General features: G+C 48.0%; 1 protein-coding gene across 2 annotated transcripts in view; it reads right to left on the minus strand.

The window, feature by feature from the left end:
- midn (midnolin) overlaps nucleotides 1-14064 on the minus strand; it is a 36045-nt gene that overhangs the window by 5222 nt on the left and 16759 nt on the right. For both annotated transcript variants that reach the window (XM_056276969.1, XM_056276970.1), the window contains exons 5-7: nucleotides 10465-11076; nucleotides 8727-8850; nucleotides 7841-8164 (exon numbers count right to left, since the gene is read on the minus strand). In XM_056276969.1, coding sequence (XP_056132944.1) covers nucleotides 7841-8164; nucleotides 8727-8850; nucleotides 10465-11076 — 1060 coding nt within the window. The remainder of the gene's footprint in view (nucleotides 1-7840; nucleotides 8165-8726; nucleotides 8851-10464; nucleotides 11077-14064) is intronic.

The following is a 14064-nucleotide window of genomic DNA, read 5'->3' on the forward strand; positions in this document are numbered from 1 at the left end:
CAGAGACCCCCCCCTCCCCAGCCCTTGGCCTATGTCTCCCCAGAGACAGATAGGTGGGGCAACGTGAAGGACGGGGTGGAAGGGAGGGTTAGGAATTCCTCCCCTTGGGGTAAGGGGGAATAGAGGAAGGGGATGGAGAAAGAGGGTGGAGGGTAAAGGATCAGCCGTAGGTGGCAGTTTTCCGAAATCAATTGTACCCTCCTCCACTCTTCCTCCTACCATCGGAATGAATTCCGGACTTTGTGTGGGCTTAATTTACCTCTTTCCCTCATTTGCTTATCGGATCCAGCAGTGCAGAGCCGTTCTCCGGCTATAAATATTCACCACTGTCTAGCGGTGCAGGCTAACAAACCGGAGCCAGCCTCAAGCTGCCCTAACGCTGCTTTTGTAGAACGGATCTAATGAATGGAGGCACGGCGTTAACAGGAAAAGAAGACGCGGATTTACTCTCGTGTTCTGTCAGTCAGACATGCATAGACACTCACACCGTCGACTTTTTCCACAACCAATAAATTTATGTTGGGTTTGACAAAAAAAGTGTGTGGATCCAGATGCTGTGTGCGTGAGGGCATTGTGTCATCTCTTGAGAATAGGGAGGGGCACAATGAAGGGGGGGGTCTCTCTACATTAGGGCCATTGTTCCAGTGTGCAGCTCCATGTGCTGCACTGCCGCAAGGCTTTGTTCCCCCCTCCGGTCCTCTTCTTCGTCCCTCCCTAGCCTCGACTAAGCCAAGACCAAAACCGCCCATTGGCTGCCGTAACATGGCTGTCCTCATCTGTGCAGGACAGCAGAGAGCCGGCACCACGCCGCATCCATGCCGTCTCTCTGTCTTCATGCTTTGCAGTGTTTACCTATGGAATTGCTAAGATTCTGTTAGTCATTCAACCTGCCAGAGTTCACTAGAGAAGTTTCTGGGGCCTCAGCATGCCTCAGTGTGAACACACACACACACACACACACACACACACACACACACACACACACACACACACACACACACACACACACACACACACACACACACACACACACACACACTAAAGGGCAGTTTGCAAGTGTAGTAGGAAGTCTTGGCCTTTGGCTTGGCAGGAGCCTTGGGAATGTGCTTGAGGCAGTATATATATATATGTGTGTGTGTGTGTGTGTGTGTGTGTGAGTGTGAAGCCATTCATCAGCGTCACTACCGGAGCCTTAGGCAGCTGTGCCGGACACAGCTGGCCACTGGGACACTCCAGACTATGTTTATGACAGTATGGCTATTATTAGGGCTGGCAAAGAAGGGTGGACTGTACAAGCATGGACACGCACACACATGCACAGACACAAACAGACACACAGACACACAGACACAGACACAGACACAGCACAGTCTTGCCCAATGACTGCTTGCAAAGACTGAGGGATGATATGAACACAGACAGACAGATAGACAGACAGAATATTAGAGTATCTGAGATTGTGTGTGTTTACATGATTAGAAAGAAAGAAAGAAAGAAAAAGAAAGATGGCGTCCATAAATAATTAATGTGTCAGTCAGTTTCCCTTTTCTAGAGCCCAGCTTAGTAACACTGCAAGGACTGAGAGAGGGAGCACAGGTGTGTGTGTGTGTGTGTGTGTGTGTGTGTGGAAGGGGGGTTGTGAGGGAGATTAAAGGAGCTTCTCCTTGTATTGATTGCTTAAAGATTGGCCTTCATTAGCAGTTGTCTTAGTGCTGTTGTTTGTTTGTTTGCCTTGATAAGTCTTGTGATCTTACTGAGAGAACATTGTGTTTGCTCAGCATCCAAAGAAAAGAGAGAGGGTGGGTTTAGAGACAGATGTAGAGAGAGAGAGAGAGAGAGAGAGAGAGAGAGAGAGAGAGAGAGAGACCTCGAGACAGAAGAGATAGAGAGAGGGAGGGAAACAGAAAGGCTTTTTACACAGCCTTTTCAAGGCGAGAACGTTGCACCACTAAGCCGTCTCGCCTTTCTGTGTAAAAGGTACGAACACGGGGCGTAGCGGATCTATTCCACTGCCTACCAACACGGGATTGGCGGTTCGAATCTCCGTGTTACCTCCGGCTTGGTCGGGCGTCCCTACAAACACAACTGGCCATGTCTGCGGGTGGGAAGCCAGATGTGGGTATGTGTCCTGGTTGCTGCGCTAGTGCCTCCTCTGGTCAGTCGGAGCACCTATTGGTGGGGGGGGACTTGGGGGAATGGTGTGATCCTCCCATGCACTACATCCCCCTGGTGAAACCCCTCACTGTCAGGTGAAAAGAAGCGGCTGGCGACTGACTCCCCATGTATTGGAGGAGGCATGTGGTAGTAGTCTGCAGCCCTCCCTGGATCAGCAGAAGGGGTGGAGCAGCGACCAGGACGGCTCGGAAGAGTGGGGTAATTGGCCAAGTGCAATTGGAGAGAAAAGGGGGGGGGGTCCAAAAAAAAGAGGTACGAACACTTGAATGGGGGGGGGGGTCAATGTTCCAGCATTAAGCCAGCAGCAGAGGTAGTCACAGAGACAAATCTGTGTCTGTGTAAAAGGGACAGCCTGCAGGACGGACAGCCGACAATGCTGTTGTGTTACACATTGTGATGCTTCTGCTTCCGCAACGCCAGCATGCAACGTAAAATCACACACTGGGGCGTCATTATGCTGCCTTTGTTTGGTTCAGAGAAAAAAAAAACAAGGCAGCATAAACATAAGTCTTCATTACGCCATTACTGCCCGATCTCTGTGTAAAAACGAGAGAGAGCGAGAGACAGAGGGAGAAGGAGAGAGAGAGAGAGAGAGAGAGAGAGAGAGAGAGAGAGAGAGAGAGAGAGAGAGAGAGAGAGACATAATGCAGCAAAGCCGCCCTTGATTTCCTCTGGTATTATCAGCGACTCTTTTCCTGGCCTCTCTCGCAACTCCATTCCATTTGTCAGCCAGTGAACAGGGTCAAAATTCCCCTGTAATAATCTACAATTACATACATTTACAGCTAACCGCTGAACAAGAAGCATGTCCTTGTAATATTTCCATTTATTTCAGATCACGACATGACATTCAAAGATGTGATGAGGGACATTTTCAGAGTTATTCAATCAAGGCCCTCCGAGCTTCCTTGTGTTATATTGCCTCAGAGGCCACAGTGGAATTCAGTGAAAGAGCATTTGGATGCGAATCTACGGTCCAGGTAACCCTTAGTCATCTGGAGCCCCGTATCTTTAGGTCAAAGGGTAAGCAATATCCAAATCCCAGAGACAGCAAACTTGCTGGTTACACTTTACCAGAAATAATCATTAACTAACAGTTACCGTTAACTAATGTGTATAGTAATCATTTACTAATGGTGTTCATCATTTACTAATATTAGTTCATACCTTAATTAACCTGTACACACTTAATAAATGTTAACAAGACAAATTTGCTAACAGTTACATAGCGCTTATTGGGGTTAGGTTAGTTAATGCTTATTAACGAGTATTAACTAATGTCAATAAGGTTAGTTAAGGGTTAATTAGCTGCTAGTTGCATTAACTCATGCTAATTAATGTACCCTTATTGCTTACGGCGCACAGCCCACCATAGTCCGCGACTCCTCTAGAAAGTCAAGGTCCTATAAGAGGCAACCAGCAAATCAAGCACAAACGCTAAATAAGCTATCCATCGTCAAATATCAGACAAAATAGAAGCAGCCAATCAGACTGGGAGTGAAGCAACCAATCAAAGTGGAGTCAATGTGAGCATTTTGACAGCCAGTGAAAGGGCATCGACAGCCCTGCAGGGAGACAGGCTCTTCAATGACTTTTAGACTTAATTTGCATTCACTCTCTCACTCTCCTTTCTCCTTGTCGACAATGAAAGGGCACCTGATGTGCTTGGCTGCCTTTGCTAGATAGCTCTGTGCTGTATTGCCTCATTGGGGCATTGGCTGAGCTACCGCTGCTCGCGCATGTGCATGCAAGAACGCCCGTGTCACCGGCAACAGCGTCACATGTGCGATGACAGGGGAGCAACGTCTGCCAATATATAATGCATTGCACCCTGGTCCAGTAGATCAAGGCTTAAGATAGGGCACTATGGGAGCAAAGACTCAGTGCATGTGACCACATGCACGCATGCATGCACATCACCCCTTTGGTCTTTAGCAAGCCAAGTCTCAGCCAGTAAGTACTAAGTTAACCTGACCTGACAGATAGAAAGGGGACAGGGGGATGAAGGAATGTGGGGGGCAGGAGTGAGACAAGGGAAGGGAGAATGGTAGCCTTTTCCCTTTCTTTCAGGGCTCATTTTGCCCCTGCTTTGCCCTGCTGTGGGTTTACTGTGTTGAACTAAGCAGCTGCAGTGGGTGTGGGTCTAAAAGGCGGACCTAATCCCATAGCCCTCCCCTGCCCTGCCCTTCAATGGCTCAGCCTGGTGCCCTGTACGCAGTCCCCCGTCCGCGGTCCCCAAACAATGGGTTCGGCTGGGGAGGGGGCTGGAGCGAAGGAGGGTAGAGCAGGGTCGGTCCACCCCACTCAGCAAAGGAATTTATCTAACTATTATTCTGCCAGGCCATCCTAAAGCCCCCCTGTTCAAATCTGACACTGGTCCTAGGCTGACAAAGCCCTGTACTCAGCAATATTACACATCAAGGCCCAACACTAAAGCTAGTCTCCAAGCTTTTAACCAGGCGCTTGTGTTTATACTTGCATGTGCATGCGTGTGTGTGTGTGCGTGTTCATGTGTGTGTGTGTAAGCCTTTAATTCACGCCTGTCTTCTCCCCTTCGCACATGAACTTGCAGTGGAAAGGGTAAAGGCTCTCAGGAGACAGCCAAGCTATGTGACATTTTCAAGAGGCTGTCTGAACCTGAGGTTGACTGCCATGCACGCACACACACACACAGGCAGAAACTGCTCATAGGGACAAACAGGTAATTCCTGTAACTGAATGGGGAACGGGTTTCCACGAAGCAGAGCTTAGCTGCTGTACCATGCATAGCTACACTATGAAGTTCGGCGAAGTAGCGGCGCTTGTTTGCTACGTGCCTTCAATACACATTGCGAGGCTAAAGTGGCATACAGTAACAAAGGCTTGACACTGAAACATCTGGGGTTTTTTTGTTTGTTTGTTTTTTTGTCTACCACCATGTATCAACCTATTCAAAACTACTAAAGATGTTTTTTTTATATATATACACTCTATTGATCCCCATCGGGAAATACTTCTCGGCATTTAACCCATCCTAGCTGTGTAGCTAGGAGCAGTGGGCAGCTGCAGCACCCGGGGACCAACTCCAGTTCGTCTTGCCATGCCTCGGTCAGGGGCACAGACCGGAGTATTAACCCTAACATGCACGTCTCTTTTGATGGTGGGGGAAACCGGAGCACTCGGAGAAAACCCACCACAGACACGGGGAGAACATGCAAACTCCACACAGAGGACAACCTGGGATGACCCCCAAGGTTGGACAACCCCGGGGTTCAAACCCAGGACCTTCTTGCTGTGAGGCGACAGCGCTAAGCACTACAGCACCGTGCCACTAAAGATGCATTAACGCTTGTCCGTCCTTATGGTGCAAATGCCCTCTTTGGGCTTATTTTGTGTTTGTTACTGACAATATGGCGAAATCAGACATATTCGTAATTTGCGAGGAGACTGCCAGAAGGCTATTCGCACCAAACCACTTGAGGCTCCAGCAGCAAAAAAGTGTACTGAATCCCCAGTGAATGCAATTTGTTCTGTATAAACTCGAGTTAATACATGAGTTTGCGGCCAACAAGCGCCGCTACTCCCAGATGTGCAGAGCATGGCTTTGACTAGCAATTCTTCCACCAGGTGTTGGTTGATAAGACCATGTCAGAGCTCTTAGTCATCGGCTTCTCAAGGACTCCTCACGCAAGGGCAAATAGGCAACCATGCAGCCTCCAGAAGCACAAACAGACAGGGTCATTCGTTGTCCCAGTGTGCTTTACTGTGCTCGGTTGGTCAGCTTACAAATTCACAACAGCTTCTGGAAGGGAGTATTGTCAACAGGAATTTGGACAGGGGCAGTTAAGTCAGAAATAAAAGGGCATTAGAGAGGCCATTCTTCAGCCTCCTCTGTTTTGTTTTGTTTTGTTTTTTTCTCCTCTCTGCTGGACGCCGTGGTAAATCAGTGGGCAGTTGGTAGACGGATGGACCGGATATAAACACCCATGTGATGAATGGAGGCTTAGTGTTGTGGTTTTAACCGCCCCCCCCCCCCCCGTGGCTCCTCCTCCTCTTCTCACTTCCCTCTACTACACAATGCAAATTCTTTCAGCAGAGCTGCATTTCTGAATGCATCCATCTATTTAAAGGCCAAGCGGACACAGACGACACATTGATGGACAACACAGACGTGGAAAGAGAGGGGTGAACAGCTGGGGAGAGGCGAGAAAGAAATATGGATTTTACAGGCGTCTCTCTTTTTGGACCGGCATTGGGGAAAACTGTGGCATGGGCCGTTAAGTGGAAGCAAAGGAGGATGAGAGCGAGCAAGAGCGAGAAGGAAAGAATGGAGGGAGTAGGTGGGGGCAGTGAAGGAAGGGGTCTTCCCAGACTTCGGAAAATAGGCCTATGTTATTCCAACTGTTAACTGAAGATTTGTAAGGACACATTGTGATGCAGAGCAGCCATGTGTGTTTTCTGTGAACCTTTGCTCGGGTCCTATAGCGCTACAACTCTGTCGCCAATGGAAGGTCACAGCATGTGCAGCAAAGCCAGACCGGGTCTGCATATGAAGACAATGGAGGCGTATATTTCGCCTTTTCCAAACAAAAGAAAACATTAAACATTAATCACTGTATTCAAGGATCCTCCCTATCAGTCTACTTAAACAAAATTTAACAGCAAGTTACAGAATGAATAGCTCCCATTTCCTCGACAAGAGAAAGGGAAACAGCAAAGGACAATGCTATTGCTCTCTGCACAATCAATCTAACCTTACACTACGAACTGAATGTTATCGGTTCTGGACATCTGTCTGACACTCTCGATGTCTCGAGTCTGTCTATGTAGAGGTCTTTGTGACACCATTGCCCTCTCCCATGTTCAGATTAGGTTTAGTCCAAGTCACTGCCCCCCCCCCCCCCCCCCAAGGCTTGGGTATATCAAGTATGGTCCAGCCCCAAAAGACCCCCAACTTTAGCCCCATCTTCAAGAGAAGACTTAAAAACTTACAAAGCCTAATCTAATACAAACATCGCCCAGCCCTGGTTCAAAGGGGTAAACCTATCCCCTCTGCACATGGACAAAGAAACAGTCAGCTCAGCTGTCTGAAAGGATAAAGCGTTAGGAGTTAGCTAGTGCTGTATTACCAGGAAGCACCACCTTCCTCCCAACAAAAGTGCCATTCCTCTCCTCCTCGCACTCAAAAACCATGACAGTTTCTCTGTGACCGTCTGTGTGTCTTTTTTCCCACTTGCCACTTTTTCTCAGTCTCAATCTGAGAAGGTGAAGCCAAGTGCTTGACAAACCTGCAGAGCAAAATCATCAAAATAAAACCGATATCTCACCAGTACACATTATCTGAACAAAACCTGAAAGACGGATGACGCAAATCCTCTTGTAGATTACAACAGAGCAGCAGACGAGATTGAAATTTCTTGTCAAGATTTTGACAGCAGTCATATCAATCATGGGCGTGTGCGCACGTGTGTGTGCGTGCACACACACACACACACACACACACACACACACCTGGAGCACTATTCGCTGCACAATGACCCAAGTGGCACAAAAAAAAAAATAGTATGTGATTGAGTGGGGGACAGATATCAGTGTGTAGATGTCAGTGTGTGTGCATGTGTGTGTGTTTGCTTGAGTCAATAGCATGCTTGCATGGGTATATTAAATGCAATGTACAGTCACTCACCAGGGGGTCTGCACATGCGGATCTGACTCTGGCACTGCATCAGCGGATGAAGAGTCGGTGGTGGGGTGCTAGGGCTACCAGCAGGCACCGAGGTAGCTTTGGCAGAGAGGCCCGTAACATCAGCAGCCAGGGGGGAAGGAGGGGGTGAGGGGGACGGGGAGGTGGGTGAACCGCACTGGGTCTGGTAGCGGAGCTGGGTAAGGGAAGGGGGCATGCCTTGGTAGTGGCGTGTAGCGCTCAGGAGGTCGTTGAGGATCTGCAGGATGGTGCCAATGTCTCGTCTGGGACGTCCACTGCTGTCCTGGCAGTTAGGGTGCAAAGTGCCTGTGAGAGGGATTTTGAGTAGATTATTACCGAGTTACCGATAAAATATACATATCTATATTTCAGGAATCAGGAACACTTTGTCATTTCATGTATGCAAGTACATGAAATGCCATTTCCCCCAGCCCACAGCAGTGCAACACAAAGACAAAAACACATCCAAAAACTACAAGAACACACATATCCAAACTAAACAAAAAAAAAGAAAAATCGCTGTCCAGGAGAACGAATGCCAGCCAGGATGACTGTCAGACTGCTGGTCTGCATGGGCTAGCAGTTAGCTTAACCTGCCCCGCTTCCGCATCCTTTCAAACCGCCCTCAGTGTTTCCTCCTCGGGTGCAACTCCATGCAGGGGCCGTGGTCCACAAATTTATATAATTCCATGAATTTATATAATTCATATTTGTAAGACTTAAGAGACAGGACTTGGATTGTAGTACTACATTATAGATGTAGCCTTTCTGCGGTGCTTGACCAATGCAGATTCTTAAGAATAAAACCTTTTCACAGCTGGATGTAACGAGAAGCCATACACTTTCTAGCAGCTTATTGTCCCCTCACCTGAAAAAGTCCCTGAGAAGACCCCAGGAGCATGGTTGACAAAGCTCTCAATGATAGCACCAGGCTTACGGGAACGTGGCAAGGAACTAGCGCTGCTGCTGGGGCCCTTGGTGTTGCAGTTAGCCTGAATGAAGACATAAGAAAACAAGACAGACAAAGTGAGTTTTTAAGAGAGAAGAAAGATGTCGGGCAGAAAAAATACCACATGTATACTCTTCAGTATGTTGTAGGTAACCTTTACCTTGGGGTGTTGTGGTTAAACTTAGGCATTGCTAAGTCATACTTCAGTTTTGAAACTACCCTTTGCATCAGAGTGATACTAGTAACCTAAAGGTTGGTGGTCATAAGAAACCCAGAAAACTGAGAACCTGAGCTCCACGTCCTGGTATGGCCCCATAGGACTGAGCCTATCTGGTTACCTTAAACTGACAGCAGACCCAAAATGGCAATGAAGCAAGTTTGTGGTGGCTTGACTCGGATAACTCTACTAAGAATTGAAAGTGAAATCCAGATCCACACAGAAGGCTGCGTTTGTTCTGTGTGTGCGTGTGTGTGTGTGTTTTCTTGTTAAACTATATTTGTGAGCACCAATTTGAGAGAGGACACTTCTGCAAACTGAGGATTTTGGCCACCTCGCTTCTTTAAGGTCCAAGGTCCAAGGTATTGAATTTAAGGGGGCTAATTTTAGGGGTAGGACTTGGGTTTAGGTTAGAATTAGGATTAGGTTAAAGTTAAAGGTAAGGTAACGGTTAAGGTTATTCATGTAGTGCTGGTGGTTAAAATTAGGGTTGGGGTAGGGAATGAATATAATCAATGAGTGTCCAGACAAGTGTGTGTGTGTGTGTGTGTGTGTGTGTGTGTGTGTGTGTGTGTGTGTGTGTGTGTGTGTGTGTGTGTGTGTGTGTGCGTGTGTGTGTGTGTCAGTCAGACTTTTTGAGAGCCAGATGAGAAAAGGCCATTTCCTTTTTCTCACTGCTCCTTTGGGGTGTCTTTCTGTCTCCCTTGTTGTGAACGAAACTCTCCCACATAGTCCACTGACATCTGGTTCTGTTTCCCTCTCCAAAAGTTGGAGTGTAGTTAAGAGGGAGAAAGTAAACAACAAAGTCTGTTGACAAGTATGCATTTTTGTGTATTCTTTCTTTGCAGCTCTTCTTTTTCCTCTCTTCTTCTCTTGGCTGGTTAAGGTCGAATGGATGTAGTGCCCTCCCGGCCTGTCCATGCTATGTATATGTACCTGCACATGCACATGTATGCCTGTGGGTATGAATGCCTGTGCTCTGAAATCAAACACTCCTAACATGAGTAAGTGTTTGGCATGAAGTGTGCTTTGGAAGCACACCTACGCGTGCACACACATTTATCACGTGTAAACCTTGCTGAGACCCGAGTTAACCATAGGTTTGCCCTCATGCTGCTAGGATATACCGCTAATCTAATCAGTCTAATGGAGGGAGATTTAGCCGTGCGCATGAGACCCAGGTCAATTGGCCATAACCTACCCCCATGAACTGTTCATTGATGAGAAAGTTAACCGAACAAAATCATCTAAGTTATCTCACTGGACATAAAGCAGTTAATTGCAATGTTCAACAGAACAGAGACTATGCCATTTAGTGCAAAGTTTTAATGAAATTAGTTTACACTCCCATGGGGGCATATACTCTCAGTATGTATGTAGAACTTAGAGCAGTAATAAAATATTACAGCTCCAGCAGTAAGTTACTGTACCAAGGCTTACCTCAGGGCAGGTGACTGATGCTGCAGGGCTGGGCTGGCCACTCTGGGGGCTGGATTGGCCTGAAGGGGGCTGTTGCTGGTGTTGCTGTTGTTGGTGGTGGTAGTGGAGGTGTTGATGTTGTTGTTGTTGTTGATGATGATGATGATGATGGTGATGGTGATGGGATGAGGAGCGGAAAAGACTCCCAGGCAGGTGGGAGGGGTGAGGAGAGTGAGGCAGCGGAGGAGGGGGGGTAGGGGGGCTACAAAGGCCAGGGGAGGGTGAGTGGTGGTACATGGGGGGGATCAGCTGATGTGAGGAAGACATTGGGAAGGAAGGGGAGTTTGGGGAAGAGGGGGAGGCGGGCATCAGGTGAGGCTGAGACAGGTGGGGGTTTGGCTGGCTGTGTGGGTGGGGGTGGTAGTGGGACTGTGGGTGAGGGTGGGGGACACGAGCCTGCCCCGTGGGCTGCCCCATAGTGGAATCTCCATTGCCCCGAGTGATGAGGTGTCTGTGCTGGAGCTGGGGACCACCAGACTGCTGCGCTGCCAACTGGAGCTGGACAAACATCATGTGATCACCCACACGCAATGCCAGGGTGAGGGGGGAGCGGCCAGACAGGAAGTCACTGACCTGCAGGTAGGACAAAGGGAAAGCAACACAAGTTAACTTCGTATCCAGACATTTTGATAAATTCTTACTGCCTCTTACCGTCTTAATTTACCGTCACAACAATATGAGAAAACTCAATACTAACTTAAAATGTTCATAAAAAAATAAGGTGTTCAAATTGAAGGAGTCTCCAATGAAAGTTAAAACTTCTACTTTTTAAGTGAAAAGACAGTTGAAGCAGACAGAATAGTGCATTGAGCTGCAGTCAATCAGAGAGAGAGAGAGAGAGAGAGAGAGAGAGAGAGAGAGATGGAGAGAGAGCTCAGTAGCCCATCCTGCAATCAATCACCATTCTAACACTGGCCTATTTACATCTGCCGGCGTGGGATGCATGTAGAGACCCACTGGAAGCGCATGCATGCGCACATGCGCGTGCACGCACACGCACACACACACACACACACACAAACAGATCCCACTCCTGCTTTCTCCCCCACTGCCAACTCCTCACTTAGTCAGTTCTTAGTGTGCAGTGCCATTCAGTATAGAGACAAAGGCCACCCTTCTATCTGGCCAAGGGCCTGAAAAATCAGCCTGCAGTCCAGGAAATACACCCAGCCTGCGTCTCACACACAGAGTGGCCGATTGTCCCCGAGGCTGCGACGGATCTGGAAGGGCTGCCCATTTTTGGAGCACTGAGAATGGCAGCAGGGGCCAAGTGTGGAGGCCCTGACTGACCTACCAGTAGCCCAGTCGGGGACACACACACACACACACACACACACACACACACACACACACACACACACACACACACACACACACACACACACACAAACAAACACACACACAGACAGCATTGAGGTTGTCACAATTTGGAAGACTCACACCAGACAACAAAACTTCTCTTGTGGCCCCTACCCCCAACCCGTATCCCCTCGCCTCCCGCCCCCGCATGCCTGTGGCTCGTTTGTTGTGTCCTGCCACTCGCTGCTTGTGTGTGTGTGTGTGTATATATGTGTGTGATCACACATTTGTTTGTATGAGTGTGTTTGAGTGTGTGTGTGTGTGTATGCGTGCATTTTCTTGGTGAGGCATTCAGGGGTCAGAAAGCTTCTGTGGGTCCTGAGGACTCAGCAGTGATGATGTCTCAGGTTCCCCCCTGAAAGGAGCGAGGAGAAACAACAGACTCTGGCTAACACAAGCTGACGTCTCTGTCCAAAAAGGTTTCAACACCCCTCCTATCTCCTGTGCACTTTTAGTCCTGAGAGGGAGGAGAAAGGAGCGATCCAGAAAGCAGTGATGTAAACAGGTTTTCACTGTAGTGAGTCCCCGGGACCCACAGGTGGTGATGTGAGTGGGTTCTAGGGAAATTGAGTGGGTCCCTAATAAAAAAAATGTTGCAGTGTTAAACTCATTTTTGATGTTTTATATATAGTTATAATTATGGTTATAGTCATGTATGTGCGGAAAATGGATCTGAAAATTTAACACATTAAATCCCAAATCTGTATTTACAAAACAATGCCACATCATGACATACCACAAAGTTCAAATAAATAAAACAGAGTCTGTAGCAACATAATAGCCCCAAAATCAATCAAACATGAACAAAACTTTATTCAGATAAAAATAAACTGGCGTCTGTAGCAACATAGTAGCACCCAAACGAGTTATAACGCGCTGCATAAAGCCTTTGATCATCGGTCATCATCCACATGAGTGACAGTGGCCCCGTGGGTTTATTTACCATGACCAAGCTTGTGGCATTGATTGTTGAAATGAAATCAGTGCGGCGAGCTTGTTGCAGCTAAAGTAGCAGGTCACGATGACCGAACACGGGATCTCGTCCGCGCGAGTTAGAGACGGTTAGAAAATGGTGACCCTGGTGGGGTTTCTTTCGTTTATTTCTATGATTTCAACACGGATTTGTTGTTCACAATTTAGCAAAATAGGGCGTGTTCCCTGGACGCGTTGATAGAGGGTTTACTGCGTCCTTTTGGACACAAGAGACACAGGACGCGTACACATTTACATCACTGAGAGAGTGAGAGGAGGGGGTTGGTGTGGGGGTGGCAGAGAGACAGAAGGAGAAAAGCTACAGGGAGGGGAGAGAACATATAGAGGGAGAGAAAGAACGTGAGAGAGAGTGACCGAGAGAGACGAGAGAGTGACCAAGAGAGAGCGAAAGAGAGGGTGACTGTGAGAGAGAGAGAGAGAGAGAGAGAGAGAGAGAGAGAGAGAGAGAGAGAGAGAGAGAGAGAGAGAGAGTGTGAGTGACCGAGAGAGAAAGAGTGAGCGACTGAGAGACCAAGAGAGAGAGTGACTGAGAGAGAAGAGAGACCAAGAGAGAGAAAGAGACCGAGAGAGTGACCGAGAGAGAGAGTGAGTGACTGAGAGAGAGACCAAGAGAGAGAGTGGCTGAGAGAGAGACCAAGAGAGAGAGTGACTGAGACAGAGAGAGAGTGACTGAGAGAGACAGAGAGAAAGAGAGAGAGACTGAGAGAGTGACTGACAGAGAGCGAGACCAAGAGAGAGAGTGACAGAGAGAGAGAGAGAGAGAGAGAGAGAGAGAGAGAGAGAGAGAGAGAGAGAGAGAGAGAGAGAATCTGAACCGCAGAGAGGGTTAATGATACAGAAATTCATAAATAGAGAGGAAGAAAGCCAAAGAGGGCAGAGGTCATGCTCCTCACAGACCCTGCAGCCTTTGGAGTGTACTTGTGCAGTGCTGGCCTGTAGTTAACCCTGTGAATCACCAGTCTCTACCCTCAATCACCCCCTTCTCTCTGTCCTCCTCCTTATTTATTTCTCTATCGACCGCATCTGCCTCTCTGCAGCCAGGGTGACCTTTGCACATCGGTATTGACACGTTGTAGGGAAAAAAAGCAGAGAGAGAGAGAGAGAGAGAGAGAGAGAGAGAGAGAGAGAGAGAGAGAGAGAGAGAGAGAGCGGGAGAGGATGATGGGTACATAAAAAACAAATAAGTCAACACTCAAAACCATGACCAAA

This window comes from Lampris incognitus, chromosome 3 (genome assembly GCF_029633865.1).
Source record: "Lampris incognitus isolate fLamInc1 chromosome 3, fLamInc1.hap2, whole genome shotgun sequence".
In the NCBI taxonomy this organism is placed as follows: Eukaryota; Metazoa; Chordata; class Actinopteri; order Lampriformes; family Lampridae; genus Lampris; species Lampris incognitus.